This window comes from Rana temporaria, chromosome 11 (genome assembly GCF_905171775.1).
Source record: "Rana temporaria chromosome 11, aRanTem1.1, whole genome shotgun sequence".
Classification (NCBI taxonomy): Eukaryota; Metazoa; Chordata; class Amphibia; order Anura; family Ranidae; genus Rana; species Rana temporaria.
The window spans coordinates 160478842-160503344 of NC_053499.1; the positions used below are offsets into that span (position 1 = coordinate 160478842).

Below are 24503 nucleotides of genomic sequence, written 5' to 3' on the forward strand. Positions count from 1 at the left end.
GCACCAGGCACCGCAACCAGCTACACAGGGCAGAGGCCGCAGCCGGCACCGCAACCAGCTACACATTGTAGGTCTGCACCCGGCACCGCAACCAGCTACACAGGGAAGAGGCCGCAGCCGGCACCGCAACCAGCTACACATTGTAGGTCTGCACCCGGCAACGCAACCAGCTACACAGGGCAGAGGCCGCACCGCAACCAGCTACACAGGGCAGAGGCCGCAGCCGGCACCGCAACCAGCTACACATTGTAGGTCTGCACCCGGCACCGCAACCAGCTACACAGGGAAGAGGCCGCAGCCGGCACCGCAACCAGCTACACATTGTAGGTCTGCACCCGGCAACGCAACCAGCTACACAGGGCAGAGGCCGCACCGCAACCAGCTACACAGGGCAGAGGCCGCAGCCGGCACCGCAACCAGCTACACATTGTAGGTCTGCACCCGGCACCGCAACCAGCTACACAGGGCAGAGGCCGCAGCCGGCACCGCAACCAGCTACACATTGTAGGTCTGCACCCGGCACCGCAACCAGCTACACAGGGCGGAGGCCGCAGCCGGCACCGCAACCAGCTACACATTGTAGGTCTGCACCCGGCACCGCAACCAGCTACACAGGGCGGAGGCCGCAGCCAGGTTCTCCACCATTTAATGTCGATCAGGCAAAGCCCAACTTAGACTTCCATAGACACCCATTCTATCAGAGGGCAGTTCTATGCTTTACCATCTCAAAGAAATAAAAACATTTCATTTAGGAAAATATTTCTTCTATACATTCCGACATAATATTATCTTTGTATTTTTATAAATCAGAAAAGAAAAAAAAAAGTTCTGCAAGACAAAAAAATGCTAAAATAAAGGGTAACACGCCATGCTAAAAAGGGTCCTTACACTCAGTTCACACCATAACTTATTTTTTTGGCAGGCCCGCGTTTGCACGGACATGGCAGACATTCAAATGAATGGGCCGCGGTGTCTGCGTTTCCGCGAAAAAAACGTGCATGTACCTTTTAAAAAAAAACAGAGCCGTAGGGAAAGCACGTGGTCTCAGACCATGCAATATCCCTGCACCCACGCTGGGGGGGGGGGTTTACCATTCAGAATGAACAGCATTTGGCGGTGGGAACAGATGATGCGACTTCCTCCATCATTTCAGTCATCCAATGAGAATTCAGAGTTATGAAGCAATTCCACAATCAGCCAACGGTCTCTGCGTCTTCCACAACCACTCCCCAAATGGGCGGCGGCCAAACCGGTATTTAAGGCATCAAGATCCTGGAAGGTTTTCCAAAATAACTTTTTTTTTTTTTTACAATCATAAAAATAAAACCCCCCCAACCCAATAAAAATCCCTCCAGGAAATAAAATAATTATTGATCATACAATCTTAGAGAAGCGTCTCTTGGCACAGAGTTCAGTCCTGAGGTTTCATGAAGCCTTTCTTCACTTTGCTGCTTCTTATATTACAATTTTCATCTTCAACTTCAACTTCTTTTATAGCTTTGTGGTCTCTCTTCTTTGCAAATTTCTTTTTGATCGTTCCCACCAACGACTCGTACCTGCGGAGGGGAGAAAAAAAAAAAATACAGGGGGAGGTTAGCTCGTCAAGGGCCCAACAAGACGCCCACAAAACCTACAAGAAAAAACGAAGGCACCACGTACGAAAATGGCGCGTTCACTCGTCTCTTTAACCCCTTCCAGACCGCCGCACGACTATAAATGTCGGCACTTTGAAGAGGGACATCTGTTATGGCAGCAGCTAGCTACCATAACCCCGGTATCCATCTCTTTAGGCGGCGGTCCGGTTTACGATAATGGTGGTCTCTGTGGCGGAGTCGCTGCAAGATCACCATTATAGGCAGCGGGAGAGGGCCCCCTCCCGCGCCCTCTGCCGCTTATGCCGTCTCCCCTTTGGTATGGAGACGAGTGAGGGGGGGAAGATGCTCCCCACCTGTCTCCATACCACAGCAGGGCGGAAGCATCACTTCCGCCCATAGTTCTTAAAAGGGCCATTTTTTTGGTTATTTTTTTTTTAAATTACTTTTTTTTTTATTGCATTTTAGTGTAAATATGAGATGTGAGGTCTTTTTGACCCCCAGATCTCACATATAAGAGGACCTGTCATGCTTTTTTTCTATTACAAGGGATGTTTACATTCCCTTTAATAGGAATAAAACTGACACCATTTAAAAAAAAAAAAAAAAAAAAAAAAAAAAAAAAAAAAAAAAAAAACATAAAAAATAAAAATAAAAGAAGGTAAAATAAATTAGAAAAAGCGTTTTTTTTTAAATGTCCCGTCGAGCTCGCGCGCAGAAGCAAACGCATACGTGAGCAGCGCCCGCATTTGAAAATGTGTTCAAACCACACATGTGAGGCATCGCTGCGATCGTTAGAGCGAGAGCAATAATTCTAGCCCTAGACCTCCTCTAACTCAAAACATGCAACCTGTAGAATTTTTTTAAACGTCGCCTATGGAGATTAAGGGTAAAAGATTGTCGCCATTCCACGAGCGGGGGCAATTTTGAAGCGTGACATGTTAGGTATCAATTTACTCGGCATAACATTATCTATCACCATATAAAAAAAAAAAAATTGGGCAAGTATTTCTTTGCTAAAAAAAAGTGTGCTTGTGAGACCGCTGCGCAAATATAGTGGGACAAAAAGTATTGCAATGACCGCCATTTCATTCGCTAGGGTGTATAAGGTTGGGGGGGTTCAAAGTAATTTTCTAGCAAAAAAAAATTAATAAAAAAAACAACATATCTGAAAAAGAGGCTCGGCCCTTAAGTGGTTAACCCCTTCAATGCCTGACATTTTTTAAAAGGGGAAAGTAAAAAAAATATATATTATATAATACATTTTTTTTAAATGTACATTCTTTTTTTTTTTTAAACAAACGCTCAAAAAAATACCACCAGAAGAGGCTCCATTTGTGAAGGGGGGGGGGGGGGGGGGGGGGGGGGGGTCGTGACTTTTTTTTTTGGATACAGCGTTGCAAACGCAGAATTGACAGTTGAAGTAACGCAGTGCTGTATTTAAAAAAATGACCTGTCATGAAGGGGGGGGGGGGGTGTAAATCTTCAGGAGCCAATGTGGTTAAAGGGGTTTCCAGCCATTTTTTGAGTTTATTAAAAGTCAGCAGCTACAAAAAGTGTAGCTGCTGGCTTTTAATAAACTGACACTTACCTGCTCCACGGCTCCCGCTCCTCGCCCCCCCTCGCAGGCCGGCGTCTTCATTCTTACTGTGGGCACCCGGCAGTGACAGCTTTCGGCTTCACAGCTGGGCACCCACTGCGCATCCTTGAGCGGCGCCGTCCGATTGGACAGGCGCTCGCCTACAGGGAGGGGCTGTGAAAAGGCGATTAAGCTAAGCGATTAAGCCTTTCCAGCCCCTCGGCGGAAGGAGGAAGTGGGACAGGAAGTGCCCTTCTCCTGAAGCCCCCACTCCCCCCCCCCAAAAAAATGACATGCCAAATGTGGCATGTAAGGGGGCGAGGAGTGGGTTAAGCGGAGGTCCATTTTTAGGGTGGAACTCCTCTTTAAAGGTAGCACAGCTACTGACCCCTACTGGCCATCAGATGGTACTGCACCCCACATAAGCCACCCTCCTTTCTTTAGGCAGTTTGAATGGATTGCAAAGAAAGAAGATGAAAAAAGTGATAACTGGTTACATTTAGTAACAGTGAGAACTCCTCAGTATAAAGACCTCACACCCGGTTCCCTCATTACACTGAAGTATTGCTTCCAATAAACCTCCGAGTAGTTATAAATGGCTACAACTGTCTTACAGATGAGTTCCTTTCACCGGATTTACAAACACTACTCTATCACAGCGCTCCCATGTGGCAGCTCTCTTCCCAGCATGCCTTTCTGTGGACGGAATCCCAGTGATCTATAGTGAGCGTTGCTGAATATGATAATTATGTAGCATATGGCTGTCCCCCCCCCCCCCCCCCCCTCACACTACGGCCTTGGAAAGTATTCCTGGGAAGATGGATTGTGGTGATAATGGATTCTGCAGAGAATGTATATATATTAATGATAAGCTCTCTTCTAATTTCCTGACCAGCAAGTGGGAAGATAAATCTCACCTGCGAGCCATTTCTTCATCTGACACATCGGCTTCCATTTTACTCTCGTCAAGGTCCTCGTCTGTCCCCCCGGGGGGAGTTCATCTCCACCATCAGCTTCTGCCAATCCAAAGAGAGCAAAGAGTATCAGTATCAGCCGACAGCTTGTATCAATAAGAGGATTTACACTATTAATAGGAGGTTATACTGTGTGTGTGTGTGTGTGTGTGTGTGTGTGTGTGTGTAATGTATATATTACACACACACCAGTGTTTCTCAACGCCAGTCTTCAAGGCGCCCCAACAGGTCATGTTTTCAGGATTTCCCTCAGATGAAACGGCTGTGGTAATTACTAAAGACAGTGAAACTGATCAAATCACCTGTGCAAAATAATGGAAAGCCTGAAAACATGACCTGTTGGGGCGCCTTGAGGACTGGAGTTGAGAAACATTGATATAGGCTCAGTGGTTAGCACTTCTATCTGGCAGCACTGAGGTCATTGGTTCAAATCCCAAACGTGACACCACCTGCATGGAGTTTGCACGTTCTCCTTATGCCTGTGTGCGTTTCCTCCCACACTCCAAAGATGATGTTCTAGAAGGGCGGTTATGGATGTCCTGCCAGAACCACGGCCCCCGGGGAACCCATCTGGCGCACTCTGATCGCCGTGTCCTTTAGATGCAGCTGATCACAAGTCATGGATAAAAAAGGGCCAATCACAGCGGCCTTTTACCATGTGATCAGTTGCACAGAGCAGCCCGGAGCCTCCTTTTCTTGGATCCCCCGATGGGGTTCCAGGCACCTTGCTCTACCGAATGCCCCCATGAAAAGACACTTTCTATGGGGGGGGGGCGTGCATACGTGCTCGTTTTTTTTTTAGCCCCACTCTCTGTATCCATAAGACAGAGCACAGCTCGGCCTGCCCCCAGCCCCCTCCTCACTGGCTGTGACTGACAGCAGTGGGAGCCAATGGGTGAGAGGGATGGTGTACACTGACTATTTTTTACCCGCATGCATGGAATGCAACCTTCAGCCTTTACAAACCCCTTCCATATACCCAGCGAAATGACTGGCCTCAAGTTATACACAGATGAAAGAAAGCTTCCTACATAAGTTCTATCCGTTTATCTGCAGCATTCTCCTCTACATCCGTTTAACATGCAAAATTTAAAAAGCTTGTCTGATATGTCAGAAGAGAAAAAAAAGGGAAGGGGGGCAGAGAAGCTGAAATTACACTAATGGAAAGAGAGAGAAGGGAGGAGGGACAGGTGGGAGGAGGGACAGGTGGGAGGAGGGACAGGGAGGGAGGAGGGACAGGTAAGTTTCCTTTCTATAATAGACCCATCTTGTATAAAGTGCCCATATGGCTGCAGTAGGGTCTGTAGGTTCCACCGTAGAGGAATAGTTTCCATCATTCAGGACTCACCTCAACCTCCGGGTTAAAGCCTTTAAAGGACATCCGTCCATACGTGAAATCTATACAGGGATGGAGGCTTCTTTCTTCAATAATAAAATTCCTAAAAAATAAATATATATAAAAAATCATTCAATGTAGACACAATTTTATCTACCCAGGCAAGCTACATCTCTATGGGTGCCACTCCATGCCCTGCCTGAAATCCAGGGTGCTCTATATTATCCAAATAGTGACCAAAGCTTGCATGGACACAATATTACCCAACTCCCTAATGGCCACTAGGACCTTTTTTACCTAGACAGCTGTCTCTGCCGCCCCTCTGAAACGCGTTGGGTGGTGGATCACTTTTTCAGAAGCAGCCTAAAGCCTTTTTACAAGAATCCGGAAGATCCTCTGGAATGCGCATTTTCTCTCCTGGCAGGCAGTTGTGGCACAAAAACCACCGACTTCAGTGGCAAACGACTCTCGCCAAAACAAAAAGGAGAAAGGGAAGTGCCGACTCTCACCCAGGAAAATCCTTTTATTTGAATAGTTAAAATAAATGAACTATATTGTGCTCACATAGTTACATAGTAGGCGAGGTTGAGAAAAAAAAAAAAGACACAAGTCCAACCTCTGTGTGAGACGGATATTTTTTTTCAGGGTGGATACCGAAAGTTAATATCAAGTGCCGATATTCTGTACATCACCGTCACCTGCCACGCAGATGCAGCTGGTCACTACTTCTGCCAGCCTCTCCCGAGCCGTGTCCAAGCGGGTAAACTTCCACATGGGCGGGCGGTGAGAGAGGACGCAACCATCTCTGCTCGCCCGCAGAGAACAGCCTTCACAGCCCTGCTGCTGTAAGGGCGGAACTGCGATGAGGCCAGGCGGGCAGCGAGATGAGGACATCATCTCTCTGCTGCCCACCATACCGCTGACAGATTGGCAGAGACTGCAGCGAGCGCCACACAGGGACAGGGGGCAGGCCTGGGTCTGACCAATATCAGCACGTTTCTGACCGATACTGATAATGTGAATATTGGCCGCTCCGATAATCGCTCAATGCCTAGCCCTATACGCGGTCCACTACCAAACCCCACCCACAGTCCACTCCTGAACCCCAGTCCCGAACCCAAACCCCGGCCACACTCCCAAACCCCAGGCCCCAAAACTCAAACCCCAGGCCCCAAAACCCGCCCACAGTCCACTCCTGAACCCCGTCCCACTCCCAAACCCAGGGCCCCACTCCCAAACCCCACTCCCAAACCCAGGGCCCCAAAACCCGCCCACAGTCCACTCCTGAACCCCGTCCCAAACCCCCGGGCCCCACTCCCAAACCCCACTCCCAAACCCCCGGGCCCCACTCCCGGGCCCCACTCCCAAACCCCGGGCCCCACTCCCAAACCCCACTCCCAAACCCCGGGCCCCACTCCCAAACTCTGAGCAAAGGGCACCCTGGCATGTAATGCACTTCTGAACCCTCCATTCTGCACATAGTGCAACCCAATTACAAGCGGCCCTTTGGAGGGCAACCATACTGCTGATGCAGCCCACAATGAATGAGTGCAAGCTCCCTGCTCTAGAACAATGGATCACTGCCAGGGCCTAGTTCTCCACCGCTATGCCTGTATGAAAAGTTGAATCCTCAGACAGGTAAGTTGCGCTCTCACTTCACAGCTCGATGTACAATGCTGTCTGGACGCCACAATTCCCATAAAGAAGAATTACAGCCAATTACACATCACAGTTTGTATGAATATATAGAGATTGAATAGAAGTTTCCTCCCCCTTGTATTATGTAGCGGAAGGTCATCCTGCTGTAAGATCTCCCACAATAGAAGATAACATTACAACACGCTGTTCAGCGAGAACTCCGAATCCGCCAGAAATATATTCATAGGAATCGCATTATTCCCGTCTCAGACATAAAGGGAGAGGTTTTAAAATACTTCTTCTATTCATGAGGATGTTATAAATGTTTACATATATTAGCCAAGTCTGCAGGGCTGACATTTTGAAAACGAAAAAAATAAAAAAAGATGTTTTTAGTTTAATGAAAAGCAGGAAAAATATAAGATCCCTTTCTTGCCTTCGCCTGGAAGGGTACAGGGGGGTCACCTCATACAAAGCGCTGAGAGTAAATGTCTATAAATGGAATAACACGGGTCCGATTACTATATAAACAGAATATACAGCTGTGCCGCGTCTTCCCCATATACACCATCTGCCTCTAAATATATACCGTATATACCCGAGTATAAGCTGAGTTTTTCAGCACATTTTTTGGTGCTAAAATGGCCCCCCTCGAGTCACCTTTTTGCGCCTGATCTCTCGGACTTTGGGGACCCGGTACCGGCCGGCCGTAGGTTCCCTGGACCCCAAACTTGGCACACACGTTTCCCCACTCTTCACTTTACAAGTGTGCGAAGTTTGTTGTCCGGAGGACCTATGCCTGGCTCACGCTGCTGTCAATCACATTTAAAGCGGGGGTTCACCCTATAAACCCCCAAAAAAAAAAAAAAATGTTTTGTTCTACCATAACATCAGGCATTGTAGCGCGAGCTACAGTATGCCTGTCCCGATTTTTTTATCCCCGTACTCACCGTGTACTCGTACATCGAAGATACCGACTCTCCTCGGGGAATGGGCGTGCCTATGGAGACGGAGGATGATTGACGGCTCTGGCGCGTCACGCTTCTCCGGAAATAGCCGAAATAGGCTTGGCTCTTTACGGCGCCTGCGCATAGCCTGTGCGCAGGCGCCGTGAAGAGCCGAGACCTACTCCGGCTGTCTTCGGGGAGAGTGACGTGCCAGAGTCGGCCGTCAATCATCCTCCCTCTCCATAGGCACGCCCATTCCCCGCGGGAGCCGAAATCTATAATGTACGATTACACTGTGAGTCCGGGGTTAAAAAAAAATCGGGACAGGCATACTGTAGCTCGCGCTACAATGCCTGTCTCGATGGTAAAATCGTATCACTGAGGGTGAACTACCGCTTTAATGACGCAGTGGGGCCTGGCCGAGTGATACAGTCGGCGGGGGTGTATCACGGGAGCGCGCACGCAAGCACTCAACACCATGCTCGCATTAAGGTCCTTGCCGGGGGGAACCGAGACAGCTGCCGAGGGACCCCAGAAGACCAGGTTCGGGGCCACTCTGTGCAAAACGAGCTGCACAGTGGAGATAAGTATAACATGTTTGTTATTTAACCACTTAAGGACCACCTCCTGCACATATAAATCGGCAGAATGGCACGGCTGGGCACAAGCACGTGCAGGTACGTCCTCTTTAAGTGTCCAGCCGTGGGGCGTGCGCCCGCGACCCAGTTCGAAGCTCCGTGACCCGAACGCCGCTGGAGTCCCGCGATTGGTCCCCGGAGCTGAAGAACGGGGAGAGGTGAGTGTAAACACAGCTTCCCCGTTCTTCACTGTGGCTTGTCACTGATCGTGTGTTCCCTTTTATAGGGACACACAATCAATGACGTCACACCTACAGCCACACCCCCCTACAGCTAGAAACACAAATGAGGTCACACTTAAACCCTTCAGCGTCCCTTTGTGGTTAACTCCCAAACTGCAATTATCATTTTCACAGTAAACAATGCATTTTTTGCTGTGAAAATGACAATGGTCCCAAAAATGTGTCAAAATTTTCCAAAGTGTTCGCCATAATGTCGCAATCACGGAAAAATAAATAATATATATATATATCTGATCGCCGCCATTAGTAGTAAAAAAAAAAAAAAAAAAAAAGATTTATAAAAATGCAATAAAAACGAATCACCTATTTTGTAAACGCGATAAATTTTGCGCAAACCAATCGAGACGCTTATTGCGATTTTTTTTTTTACCAAAAATAGGTAGAAGAACACGTATCGCCTAAACTGAGGAAAAAAATTTTTTTTTTATATATATATATTTTGGGGGATATTTATTACAGCAAAAAGTAAAATATTGCATTTTTTTCAAAACTGTCGCTATATTTTTGTTTATAGTGCAAAAAATAAAAACCGCAGAGGTGATCAAATACCACCAAAAGAAAGCTCTATTTGTAGGAAAAAAGGACGCCAATTTTGTTTGGGAGCCACGTCGCACGACCGCGCAATTGTCAGTTAGAGCGACGCAGTGCCGAATCGCAAAAACTGGCCTGGTCCTTTAGCTGCCTAAAAGTCCGGGTCTTAAGTGGTTAAAAAAATAAAAATAAAAAAAAAACACAACACACTTTAGTGATCCTTTAATCGAAGGAAAAAAATGTTTATATATATAAATGAAAAGAATGCAGAATAGTCGCCATCTCAGGGTGAGGGTGCCGGCCAATCAGACAGGAAACCTGCACACCTTCACCTCTGAGTAACAAAACTGTGTTACTGTATCAAAAACGTATCCAATTAACTGAAAACAGCAAAATGACCCATTTCAAAAAGTGGATAATACAATCAATACATAAAAAAATAAAAAAGGGGGGGGGGGGGGGGGGGGGGGGGGGGGGGAACGCGTTGCCATCTCACGAACCGTTTAAGTGGCAGTTAATATTCCGGCGACTCTTCACCTTTAAAAACCGGCTGCTGCGATGGGAGATCAATGGAAGAAAGTATTTAAGAATTCCAAATCCCGGCTTCAAAATCTATAATAATAAAGAGAAGGGGGGAGGGGCCCTTTTGCCTTCTGCTCGCCGCGCTGACTGTAAATTAGAGATGTCAGCGAGTGCCGGTGGAGGGCTGAACGCACAGATTTCCAATTATTATGGGTTGCAGCCTTCTGCATTTAAAAACCCATTTCTAATACAAAGCCAATAAATAATGTGCTCGAGATCTGAGTGTGCAAAAAGCCTAGAAGGAAAAAAAAGAAAAAAAAAAAGGCAAGCGGCCGATTCCATTGGCAGAAGGGACCCTGTGCCCCGCCCCTCAGCCTATTCTTTGCAGCATTACAGGTCAAGACCTCATTATATGGATAATAGGACAACTGTCATAATGCAGCCTGTACATTTTTGGTGTTTTACTTACAGTGCCGGATCTTCGGAGCCCGTGCCGGAAGCGGTGGTATGCCCATGCATGCCATTGTTTTTGGCACAGGCTCTGAAGCCAGACATCATCGTGGCTCCGACCAATCACAAACCCAGAAGACAGACAGGTCTGTCCTCCCAGGGCTTCATTCCAAGGTGAGGATTTCATAATGTGATGCAAACTAGCACATTATGACATTGCTTTGCAGCTTTTTTTTTTTTTTTTTTTTTGAACATTGGTGGTTTACAACCGCTTTAAAAACCCAACCAAAAATATATATATATTTATTTTTTTATATATAATGTTCTGAAGCATGTGGCATGTTTTGGCTGATTGGGTTGATAATTACACTGCATATATTTACCAACTGCTGCCAGAAGGTGGACTAAGAAAGCTGCCGAAAAGCAGAGAGATCAGATTCCACACACTACTGAAAGACCACCGAGGAGGGAGAAACCATCTAACTCTTCAATTATACAGACTAGCAAAACCATGAAGGAAATGCTGAGATTAGAATAATACTGAGGCACACCGTATTAAATGTTTATCTGTAAATTAAGATGATGCTGCGGGGGTACGCTGGGGGACACGGCCACTAGATGAAGCTGTGGGGGTATGCTGGGGGGGGCACGGCCACTAGATGGAGCTGCGGGTACGCCGCCACTAGATGGAGCTGCGGGTACGCCGAGGGGGGAGGGGGAACGCCGCCACTAGATGGAGCTGCGGGGACGCCGCCACTAGATGGAGCTGCGGGTACGCCAGGGGGGGCGCCGCCACTAGATGGAGCTGCGGGGACGCCGCCACTAGATGGAGCTGCGGGGACGCCGCCACTAGATGGAGCTGCGGGGACGCCGCCACTAGATGGAGCTGCGGGGACGCCGAGGGGGGACGCCGCCACTAGATGGAGCTGCGGGTACGCCGAGGGGGGACGCCGCCACTAGATGGAGCTGCGGGGACGCCTAGGGGGGGGGGACGCCGCCACTAGATGGAGCTGCGGGTACGCCGAGGGGGGACGCCGCCACTAGATGGAGCTGCGGGTACGCCGAGGGAGGGCGCCGCCACTAGATGGAGCTGCGGGTACGCCGGGGGGTGCCGCCACTAGATGGAGCTGCGGGTATGCCGGGGGGGGGGGGTGCCGCCACTAGATGGAGCTGCGGGTACGCTGGTGAAAGGGTATAGCCAGAAGAAGTTTGGTCTCTAAATTTGCAGCCAAACCTCCTAGAGGTGGGAGATGTCGGGAAATAGAACCCCGCCTCCTCTTTCCCCTGTAATACAAGGCAGATATAAATAGGGACTCGCAGGTATAAATAGGGACTCGCAGACATAAATAGGGACTCGCAGGTATAAATAGGGACTCGCAGACATAAATAGGGACTCGCAGACATAAATAGGGACTCGCAGGTATAAATAGGGACTCGCAGGTATAAATAGGGACTCGCTCCTTTAACACTTACTCCTTCTCCTTGAGCTCGGGCAGGTCCAGGAACCAATGCTCATCGCTGATGATCTTCTTCTCTTCCGTCTCCATCTGCCTCCTGGTTTCTGGGTCAAGGCTCCTCTGCATAAACTACAGAGAGAGAGGGGGAGAGAGAGATGTGCGGGAGTTAATGTATTCCCTCAGAGGACACAGTTTATGCGTAATGCAGAACTAAAAAAGCTGAATTATGAAAAATAGAGAATTTTCCGATGCCGAGACGCTGGAAATCGGCATAAAGCAAATGAGCGATGAAATCTAAATGCGGAATAAAAAAGTTAAAAACTTCTCCATTACACAAAAAACTTCAGAGAATCTTCAACTTGTTTAAATTTATATATATATTTTTTTAATTAAAGGCAGGCACCCCCTAGAACACGGTATTTGCGCGGCAGTTTTTCCAAGCACATTTTTTTGGGGGGGAAAACAATAATACTTCTGTTATATTACCAATTGTGAAATGATGCGTTATAGCAGCACCCCCCAGTGGTGAAATAAAATCTACTTGGGACAACAGCATTCCCCCCAGCAGAGAAATATACCCTACTTATGTAACAGCACCCCCCAGTGGTGGAAAATACCCTACTTATGTGACAACAGACCCCCCCCCCCAGTGGTGTAATAAACCCTACTTATGTGACAACAGCACCCCTAGTGATAAAATATACCCCCTACTTATGGGACAACAGACCCCCCCCCCCCCCAGTGGTGAGTAGACCCTACTTATGGGACAACAGACCCCCCCCCCAGTGGTGAGTAGACCCTACTTATGGGACAACAGACCCCCCCCCAGTGGTGAGTAGACCCTACTTATGGACAACAGACCCCCCCCCCCAGTGGTGAGTAGACCCTACTTATGGGACAACAGACCCCCCCCCCAGTGGTGAGTAGACCCTACTTATGGGACAACAGACCCCCCAGTGGTGAGTAGACCCTACTTATGGGACAACAGACCCCCCAGTGGTGAGTAGACCCTACTTATGGGACAACAGACCCCCCCAGTGGTGAGCAGACCCTACTTATGGGACAACAGACCCCCCAGTGATGAGTAGACCCTACTTATGGGACGACACCCCCCCCCCCCGTGGTGAGTAGACCCTACTTATGGGACAACAGACCTCCCAGTGATGAGTAGACCCTACTTATGGGACGACACCCCCCCCCCCCAGTGGTGAGTAGACCCTACTTATGGGACAACAGACCCCCCCCCCCCAGTGGTGAGTAGACCCTACTTATGGGACGACACCCCCCCCCCCCCCCCGTGGTGAGTAGACCCTACTTATGGGACAACAGACCCCCCCCCAGTGGTGAGCAGACCCTACTTAAGGGACAACAGACCCCCCCCCAGTGGTGAGCAGACCCTACTTATGGGACAACAGACCCCCCAGTGATGAGTAGAACCCTACTTATGGGACGACACCCCCCCCCCCCGTGGTGAGTAGACCCTACTTATGGGACAACAGACCTCCCAGTGATGAGTAGACCCTACTTATGGGACGACACCCCCCCCCCCCAGTGGTGAGTAGACCCTACTTATGGGACAACAGACCCCCCCCCCCAGTGGTGAGTAGACCCTACTTATGGGACGACACCCCCCCCCCCCGTGGTGAGTAGACCCTACTTATGGGACAACAGACCCCCCCCCAGTGGTGAGTAGACCCTACTTATGGGACAACAGACCCCCCCCCAGTGGTGAGTAGACCCTACTTATGGGACAACAGACCCCCCCCCCCAGTGGTGAGTAGACCCTACTTATGGGACAACAGCCCCCCCCCCCCCAGTGGTGAGTAGACCCTACTTATGGGACAACAGACCCCCCAGTGGTGAGTAGACCCTACTTATGGGACGACACCCCCCCCGTGGTGAGTAGACCCTACTTATGGGACAACAGACCCCCCAGTGATGAGTAGACCCTACTTATGGGACGACCCCCCCCCCCCCCCCGTGGTGAGTAGACCCTACTTATGGGACAACAGACCTCCCAGTGATGAGTAGACCCTACTTATGGGACGACACCCCCCCCCCCCCCCGTGGTGAGTAGACCCTACTTATGGGACAACAGACCCCCCCCCCCCCCAGTGGTGAGTAGACCCTACTTATGGGACAACAGACCCCCCCCCCAGTGGTGAGCAGACCCTACTTATGGGACAACAGACTCCCCCCCCCCCCCAGTGGTGAGCAGACCCTACTTATGGGACAACAGACTCCCCCCCCCCCCAGTGGTGAGCAGACCCTACTTATGGGACAACAGACTCCCCCCCCCCCCCAGTGGTGAGCAGACCCTACTTATGGGACAACAGACCCCCCCCCCCAGTGGTGAGTAGACCCTACTTATGGGACAACAGACCCCCCCCCAGTGATGAGTAGACCCTACTTATGGGACAACAGACCCCCCCCCCCCAGTGGTGAGTAGACCCTACTTATGGGACAACAGACCCCCCCAGTGGTGAGTAGACCCTACTTATGGGACAACAGACCCCCCCCCAGTGGTGAGTAGACCCTACTTATGGGACAACGGACCCCCCCCCAGTGGTGAGTAGACCCTACTTATGGGACAACAGACCCCCCCCCAGTGGTGAGTAGACCCTACTTATGGGACAACAGACCCCCCCCCAGTGGTGAGTAGACCCTACTTATGGGACAACAGCCCCCCCCCCCAGTGGTGAGTAGACCCTACTTATGGGACAACAGACCCCCCCCCCCAGTGGTGAGTAGACCCTACTTATGGGACAACAGACCCCCCCCCAGTGGTGAGTAGACCCTACTTATGGGACAACAGACCCCCCCCCAGTGGTGAGTAGACCCTACTTATGGGACAACAGACCCCCCCCCAGTGGTGAGTAGACCCTACTTATGGGACAACAGACCCCCCCAGTGGTGAGTAGACCCTACTTATGGGACAACAGACCCCCCCAGTGGTGAGTAGACCCTACTTATGGGACAACAGACCCCCCCAGTGGTGAGTAGACCCTACTTATGGGACAACAGACCCCCCCAGTGGTGAGTAGACCCTACTTATAGGGCAACAGCACCCCCAGTGGTGGAATATGCCCTACTTATATGACAACAGCACCCCCCAGTGGTAAACTAAACCCTACTTATGTAACAGCACCCCCAGTGGTGAAATATGTCCTACTTATGTGACAACACCCCCTTATAGGCCTGAAAACCTGTTGCACTTCAGTAGATTATCCATGTGGAAGTATTGCACTCCATCACATATAGCAAACCTACAAATGACTCCAGATTCCATAAATCACTGTTGACATTTTCCCTCCATTAGCGCGGAACCTGCCGCGTTTTCCGGGCGGCCTCTCTTACCATTATGTCGTCTCACAACAGCAGGGGGAAGAGTCATTTAACCAAAACGGTCACATAAGTGTTACTCGATGGCTGAATTAAGTAGAGTTATTTATTCCGAAGTGCGGAGAGTCATTGCAGGGAATTTTTTCTGCCCACTTACTACATTCTGGTAAAAGGCGGAATAAGAGGGTGCGGTGCCCCCCCCCTCCCTACTTATTAGCTTTCCATTAGACCTTCCTAGCCCCCCTTTTAGTGCATGACTGGAGGATGAAGTGTTTTGCTTGAAGGAGATGTAATGCGGGTCACTAGCTGCCGCGTCTCATCGCCGCGCTCCGGTATAATCCATCCCGCTACATGACATGCACTTACATCACAACGCAGCTCCCCGTTGTGTTTAATAGGATTGTAGAGAAGTCTGCAAACTCCCCGCATGGCAAGAAGCAAATTCTACGGAATAATCCACTCGCTGCAGCAGAGAGATCGTATCGCGGGCTGCGGCCTTCCATCGAGGTGTCAGGACTCAGCCACCAGGAGCCATGGATTCACACTTCCACCATTGTTTAATAGGTTAACCACTTAGGTGGTTTTACCCCCCTTCACAGCTAGGCCATTTTTTGCCATTTAGCACTGCGCTACTTGTGTGGTCACGCAACACTGGACAACAAATTACATTTACAGTATGGAAAATTATTTGGTTCCCTGCAGATTTTGTACATTTGCTCACTCAAAGAAATGAAGGTTTTATAATTTTATATGAGAGACAGAATATCAACTAACAAAAAAAAAACGATACAAATGGAGTTGCAGTTCAGTGAGTAAAATAAGTATTTGCTCCCCTTAGTAGTTGGTGGGGAAACCCTTGTTGGGAAGCACAGAGGTCAGACGTTTCTCGTAGTCGGTGATCAGGTCTCCACACATCTCAGGAGGGATTTTGCTTCTCTCGCCTTTACAGATCGTCACTAAGGGCCAGATTCTCAAAAGATACGCAGTTGTATCTCTGAGTCCGCTCGTCGTATTTCTGCGCCTGATTCATAGAATCAGTTACGCATAGATAACCATTAGATCCGACAGGCGTAAGGCTCTTAAATGCATTTTTTTTTCGCCGCTAGGTGTCGCCTACGTCGTTTTCCTGATCGAGTATGCAAATTAGCAAAATACGCGAATTCCCGAACGTACGCCCGACCGACACAGTGAAGTTACAATGTTTACGTAAGATTTGCGACGCGTAAAGTTGCCCCTGGGTATATGAGGCGCAGTCAATGTTAAGTATGGCCGTCGTTCCCGCGTCGAAATTTGAAAATTTACGTTGTTTGCGCAAGTCGTCCGTGAATGGCGCTAGACGCCATTTACGTTAACGTCAAAACCAATGATGTCCTTGCGACGTCATTTAGCGCAATGCACGTCGGTGCGCAGTACGTTCGGCGCGGGAACGCGCCTAATTTAAATGATCCACACCCCCTACCCGGATCATTTGAATTAGGCGAGCTTGCACCGGAGGATTTACGTTACGCCGGCGCAACTTTACAGGCAAGTGCTTTGTGAATCAAGCACTTGCCCGTAAAACTTGCGGCGGCAAAGATGCGGCGATCTACCAGAATCTGGCCCTAAATCTTTAAGGCAGGCATGTCCAAAGTCCGGCCCACAGGCCAATCGCGGCTCGCGTTCTGGTTTTGAACCGCCCACCGGGTTATTTAGACATATATATCTTTTCTGGCCCCCGACGATCTCCCACAAAAGAAGTATATGCCTTGGAACGGGACGAGCGCCGCCGCCCTACACACACACACACACACACACACAGGAGAATTTCCTGTTTACGGGCGGCCTCTGTAAGTAAGGAAGTCCCATGCTGCCATTGGACGACTGTTCAGTCCATCAAAGGAGGCGGGACTTTCTATTAAGGAGGCCGCTGTGTAAACAGGAGATTCTCCAGTAATAATTTTTGGCGCTCGCGAGTCCATTCCTGGCAAATGGCGGGGGGCTTCATGCCTGGCAAATGGCGGGGGGCTTCATGCCTGGCAAATGGCGGGGGGGCTTCATGCCTGGCAAATGGCGGGGGGGCTTCATGCCTGGCAAATGGGGGGGGGGCTTCATGCCTGGCAAATGGCGGGGGGGCTTCATGCCTGGCAAATGGCGGGGGGGCTTCATGCCTGGCAAATGGCGGGGGGGCTTCATGCCTGGCAAATGGCGGGGGGGCTTCATGCCTGGCAAATGGCGGGGGGGCTTCATGCCTGGCAAATGGCGGGGGGGCTTCATGCCTGGCAAATGGCGGGGGGCTTCATGCCTGGCAAAAGGCGGGTCTGCAGATGGACACTGACCCTTATTTTGCCTCACTGTTCTTTATTCAATTTTTTTTTTCTGAAACTTCCTGCGAGCGATTTTTTTTTTTTTATTCAGCACACAGCAGAATTGAATATGAAAGCGGTTTTGGACCAACAATCTCAGAAATGAGCGACAGCCTGACTTGTGAATGACAGAATGAGGAGGTGGACAACACCGCCGGGAGCGTTACAGACGAAGCCTCCTGCAATGTCATAGATTGATATGTCAGCAACATTACGATCCTTTGCAGCGGCCGTGGATGACAGCGAGTACCGTTTGGCCAGGAAAAAAGGTTTTATTTAAAGCGCAAACAGCCGGTGTCGCTGAGGAACGGCGGCGTTTTCCGGGCTCCGTCCCCGCCCTCTTGTAGTCATTTCTCCCCTCTTCCAGGACATAATGCTGAGTGATGGCGCGGCGGGGAAGAGCCGTATCTGGACTCGCTGCAGATTGCGCCATTCATCTCTTCCGGGGAGACCTGACCGCGGCCTTCCCGTAAAACACCGGGCACAGCGTGGGGGCCAAATCTCACTTATCTTTATGCTTCATAAAGTGCCCATAAATCTCAGGAATCGATCATAAGCAGCGCAGATAAGTATGCGAGAGGCGGCAAGCCGCACATGGTTTATATACTTCAATATCTGTTCAGTGTTTACAGATATATACGGGGGTGGAAAATAACGATCGCCTCCCCTGCCGATTGTGTAAGTTTACATAGAAATGAAGAGTCTATAATTTTTCTCATAGGTGTATTTTATATGATAGAGACAGAATATCAACCAAAAATCCAGAGAAATCACATGACACAAATGTTATAAATGGAGGAAAATAAGAATTTTACCCCCTTAGTAGTTGGTGGAGGTCCCTTGTTGGGAGCACAGAGGTCGGACATTTCTTGTAGTTGGGGGAGGTTCCTTAGTAGTTGGGGGAGGGTTCTTAGTAGTTGGTGGAGGTCCCTTGTTGGGAAGCACAGAGGTCAGACGTTTCTTGTAGTTGGTGATCAGGTCTTCACACATGTCAGGAGGGATTTTGGTCTCCACTCTTCTTTACAGATCTTCTCTAAATCCTGAAGGTTTCTTGGTTGTCTTTTGGTAACTCAAAGTTTCAGCTCCTCCATAAATTTTCTATAGGATTAAGGTCTGGAGACTGGCTAGGCCACTCCATGACTTTAATGTGCTTCTTTTTGAGCCCCTATTTTGTTGCCTTGGCAGTATGTTTTGGGTCATTGTCATGCTGGAAGACCCATCCATGACCCATCTTCATGGAAAAAAGGTTAGCATCCAAGATTTTACAATCCATGGCCCCGCCCATTGGCCCCTCAATGCGACAAAGTCGGCCTGGACCTTTATCAGAGAAACAGCCCCAAAGCATCATGTTTCCCACTCCGTGTGACTGTAGGGATGGCGTTTAGTGTCAGTCAGTATTTTTCTTCCTCCAAACACGGCGAGTCGAGTTGATGCCAAAGGGCTCAATTTTGGTCTCATCTGACCCCAGAACTTTCTCCCGATCCTCCTCTGAATCATTTAGATGTTCATTGGGAGATTTCAGACGTTCTGTACATGGAGGGGACCTTGCGGGCGCTGCAGGATTTCAATCCATGGCGGTGTAGTGTGTTACCAATGGTTTGTTTGGTGACTGTGGTCCCAACTGCCTTGAGATCCTTCACAAGCTCCTCCCATGTAGTTCTGGGCGGATCCCTCACTTTTCTCATGACCATCCTCACCCCATGAGGAGAAATCTTCCATGGTGCTCCAGACGGAGGACGATCGATGGATATTTTGTATTCTTTGCATTTGTGAATAATAATCACTTCAACACTCGTCTCCTTCTCACAGAGCTTCTTGCGGAGGGTCTTGTAGCCCATTCCAGCCTTGTGCCGATCTCCGATCTTCTCCCCGACGTCCTCTGACAGATCTTTGGTCTCCCCCATGATGGTGAGATGTGATTGGAGGAAAGAGATTCTGTGGACAGGTGTCTTTTATACACATAACGAGTTGTCATTAGAAGAACCTTTGTACAGGACCAATCTGTGTACCACATGAGCGCCCCCTGGAGCCAGTCTGTGGTGGGAGAAATATTGTTGGTTGGTAGGGGGATCAAATACAAACATACCGCCAAGGCAACAAAAGAGTGGCTCAAGAAGAAGCACATTAAGGTCATGGAGTGGCCTAGCCAGTCTCCAGACCTTAATCCAGGGTTTGACAAATTTGCTTGGAATCTAGGAGCCAGCAACGCGTCCCGCCAAGGCCGCGCGCAGAAGCGAATGCATACGTGAGCAGCGCCCACATATGAAAGCGGCGTTCAAACCACACATGTGAGGTATGGCTGTGATTGGTAGAGTGAGAGCAATAATTCTATCCCTAGTCCTCCTCTGTAACTCAAAACATGCAACCTGTAGAATTTTTTAAACGTCGCCTATGGAGATTCTAAAGGGTAAAAATTTGTCGCCATTCCAAAAAAAAAAATTGGGCTAACTTTACTGGTGTCTTATTTATTTTTTACCAAATAAGTGCGCAAATACGGTCAGACAGAAAGTTTTGTCACAACCTCCATTTTATTCTCTAGGGGGTTAGAATAAAAAATATATATAAAATATTTGGGGGTTCTAATTAGAGGGAAGGAGATGGCAGTGAAAACAGACAGGGGAAGCTTCATTAGCATTGCTGGTTGTCTTGTCATGCCAAGGGCCACCAGAAGATGGTGCCAGATCACAGAAGGACGCATAGGCCTGCAGAAGGCCGCGGCCTCAATTACCGGCCGGCGCGGCCTCAATTACCGGCCGGCGCGGCCTCAATTACCGGCCGGCGCGGCCTCAATTACGTAATCAGGCGGCAGAGGAGCACGGAGTCACGGTAATTGAGGCCGTGGCTTTACCTTCTGCAGGCCTCTGCTTCCTTCCCCAGGTTGCTAATTCTAGTCGCAATTGCAACCTGGCGCCTGGATTTCGTCGAACCCTGCCTTAATCAAATCGAAAATTTATGGAGGGAGCTAAAACTTCGAGTTGCCAAAGGTCAGTAGAGCTGCACGATTCTGGTCAAAATGAGAATCACGATTCTTTTTCTTAGACTAAAGATCACGATTCTCAAAAACTAAATGCCAGAACCCCCCCCCCCCCAAATAAATAAACCTGTGATTTATCTGAATATGAATATATAAAAAACAGACCAGTGATATGTCTATAATGTTAAAAACCATATAACTCCTATGAAAAAAGCAGAATCAAACTTTGAATAGGAGTTATATGGTCTTTAACATTATAGACATATCACTGGTCTCTTTTTTATACATCAGAAGCAGTACCGCCGGCAACCACTGGGTGGCGCATGGATACACACTACAGTTGTACAGATCTGCAAGAGAAGCCCAGGCATCCATCCAGTGGCGCAGGCTGCTGACATTGGTTTCCGATATCGGCGCCATTTGCGTTCCACGCTGGTTACGTGGTACCGGCCGTGAAACAGAAGAATCGCGGGTCATCCCGCGGGAAGGGAGAATCGAGATCGCGATTAATCGTGCAGCTCTAAAAGACAGCCAAGAAACTTTAAGGATTTAGAGAAGATCTGTAAAGAAGAGTGGAGACCAAAACCCCTCCTGAGATGTGTGGAGACCTGATCACCGACTACAAGAAACGTCTGACCTCTGTGCTTCCACCTCCCCCAACTACTAAGGGGATCAAATACTTATTTTACTCACTGAACTGCAACTCCATTTATGAGTATCATGTGTGATTTTTCCGGATTTTTGGTTGATATTCTGTCTCCATCATATAAAATACACCCATGATAAAAAATTATAGACCCTTCATTTCTCTGTAAGGGGGGGCAAAACGTACACAATTTGCAGGGGAGACGATCGTTATCCCCCCCCCCCCCTCCTTTAAAAATAACTATGGCCGTATTTCTATAATCCGGTTCTCTATACATAGAAAAGTCTATTATGCCCCCGCTGCCCTACTCGTTATCCGGCTTCTGCCCTGATTGTGCGGGTGACAGGTACACTTGAAAAAGACTTCACTAATTGCACTATAGGCAGAAAGAAATCTGACAAATATCTGACACTTGAGTTATTTTATTTTATATTTTTTCTCCCCAAACACCATCTGGTGCGGGAACATGCACTGCCTGCGCGTGGAAATGCATTGTAATTGGGGGGCCTGTCATCAGGAAATTGGCTTGACTTTAAACCGTAATAATTGGATTTCAATGCCGATCTCCCACTCGTAGGGAAGAAAAGAGCGAACTCCATCAAAGGGTTAGGAAAAGTGGTTCTCCGCTCTAATGAGCGCTGCGGCGCGTTCTCAGCCCACATAAAGCGGGTCAGAAAAACAAAAACAAAAAAAAAACAACTTGACGACCAGACGCTGTTCCTGAACTTGATTGCTTTGTAGCCGGGCCCAGCGGAGAGCCTCTCACCTCCGCCGACGTGCGACAACCGCACTTCTTCCGATACAAAAGGTTCAAAGACAAAAGATTACAAATAAAAATCGTAATGTCTCTACTTATCCAAATCAAAACGTTTACCTCGGCCGGAGGAAGAAGATTGCGGAGGAAATAAATCCGTCGCCACCTTCATCATTACCACTCGGGTCCATCCTCGTACCTCCGAATCAGACGGCTCACCCGAGCCAATCATGTCCGGCACATGGAGGACGCCGAGTACCCCGCACCTCGGTCAGACGTGTCATACACTTTATGCCGATTGTCACTGAAATCAACTGCAGATGATATGTAGCAGAACGGGGCCCCAGGGGGACCCTGCACTGCCCTTCAACCTTTCGGCTGCCAAAGATGCTTTTGCACAAAAAAAAAAAAAAAATGGCCTGAAGATTGCATAAAATTCTCATAAAAGGATATATTTTCTAAAAGAAGACACCCCAGAGCACACGTGTCAGACACATGACCCGCAGGCCGAATCCAGCCCGCCACACCATTTCATGTGGCCCTCACTATCAGGGGGAGGGGTGGAGGTGAGATGTGGACAGCCTTTGAAAGACCTGCACCATGAACTCACCTGAACCCCTGAGCCCCGCACAGTGCACATGGAGCACCCATGAAACCTGCACCCTGTAGATGGCCAGATCCTGCACACACACCGCAACCCCTGAACACCGCAAACCCAGCACCCCCCTGAACATCATACGCTGCACACGCCGCAACCCCCTGAACACAACGCACCCCGGGCAAGAGCTGAACATCATACATGTCAATTCCAAGTCAGAAGGGGAGGAGAGTGGGCGTGTGTCCACCTTTCTCCCTCCCCTTTACCCAGGAAGCACCCGATATGCCATCATTGGCGTCGGCGGGAGGAGCAGTGACCCCATCATTGGTGTCGGTGGGAGGAATAGTGTCCCATCATTGGTGTCAGTGGGAGGAATAGTGTCCCATCATTGGTGTCAGTGGGAGGAATAGTGTCCCATCATTGGTGTCAGTGGGAGGAATAGTGTCCCATCATTGGTGTCAGTGAGAGGAATAGTGTCCCATCATTGGTGTCAGTGGGAGGAATAGTGTCCCATCATTGGTGTCAGTGGGAGGAATAGTGTCCCATCATTGGTGTCAGTGGGAGGAATAGTGTCCCATGATTGGTGTCAGTGGGAGGAATAGTGTCCCATCATTGGTGTCAGTGGGAGAAGGTACCTAATAAAATTAGTTGCACCCCCCCCCCCCCCCCCATAAAAAATAAAAAAAAGTGCATCAAAGTGGAACTTTCCTTTTAGGTGAAACTGCCAATGAGGAGCCGGATCACTATTTATCAAACACCTGTGAAAAGTGACGTGTAGATCATTTTTCAGAGGAGCGGCGCCCCCCCCCCCCCCAATGCAAATGAACCCCTCCCCCACCAAAGAGATGTCACATCAGCGTCCGGTGGGGAATGTGTGCAAGAATTGCGCGTTTTCCCACAACGTACAAAAAAATAAAAACACACACCCCATAATGCAACGCCAGTAATTCGTGTTCGCCAAAACGCACTGCAGTGCAATACATTTGCGGTTTTGTTTGGCGCGGTTCTGAACACGTTGCACATATTTTTTACGTTTCACCTAAACGCAACACAGAGGAAAAAAAAACACACACCGCACTTCCTGGTATACAGGGAGACGCGTCACAACGCACACCTCGATGACCGCGCCTGCGCAGCGCTCAGGGCCTGAAAACGCTCCCTTGCGCGTTTTTGGTGCCTTAACGGGCGACGCAGCGCGTTTAGCGCTCTACTGAGGTCCTGCCTGCTACAACATCCCCTGTGCAGGGAGGAATGCTGGGAGTTGTAGTTCTACAGACCACGTGACTAAAGTAGCCTGACTGACCCCCCCTCCCCTCTCTACAACCCAACATGGCGGCCCCCGGCTCTCACCTTCATCCGCAGCAGGTTCTTGGAAAGCTTTCCGACTTCGGCGGCCATGGCGGAAACTTCACACGTGTCAGAGACTCAGCACCGAGAAAACCGACCGAGGAGATCCGCTACGTGCAACACAAACACACCGGCTTCACAGGAAGGAGCACCAATCAGCGAGGAGACGTCAAGCACGCCGGGCGACGCAGGCTGAGTAATCGCTGCCCGTCCTCATGGATCGCCGAGCACCACGTGACCGACACAGAGCGGCTGTTACTGTCTCCTAGCAACAGTGCACAGGCTGATCACCATTATTATTATTATTATTTCTTCTATTGTCAATAAAAAGCTCCTTTATAGACTTACATCCCACATTACATCCCCTATTACTTCTGTTACATACCATTATATCATCTTATTATGTGCTGCTATGAAGAGGAAGTTGTGCTGTTGCTATTGACAACCATCTCTGACTTTTTTCAAAACATTAACCACTTCCCACCCAGGCTAAGTCTGGCCATACACTATACGAAAAATCAGCCAAAATTCGGTCATTTAGACAGTTAACTTCTTCACCCCCGGGAAGATTTGGCTGCTCAATGACCAGGCCAT

The 24503-nt window shown here is 49.3% G+C and overlaps 1 protein-coding gene across 1 annotated transcript; it reads right to left on the minus strand.

Annotated features, from left to right (window-relative positions):
* Positions 1-1021: 1021 nt before the first annotated feature.
* On the minus strand, positions 1022-24131 carry MPHOSPH6 (M-phase phosphoprotein 6). Its single transcript, XM_040329591.1, is given in 6 exon segments — positions 1022-1556; positions 4089-4156; positions 4158-4187; positions 5494-5584; positions 11923-12035; positions 23913-24131. Coding segments are annotated over 6 exon segments (495 nt in total). The 5' UTR covers positions 23961-24131; the 3' UTR covers positions 1022-1411.
* Positions 24132-24503: the final 372 nt, after the last annotated feature.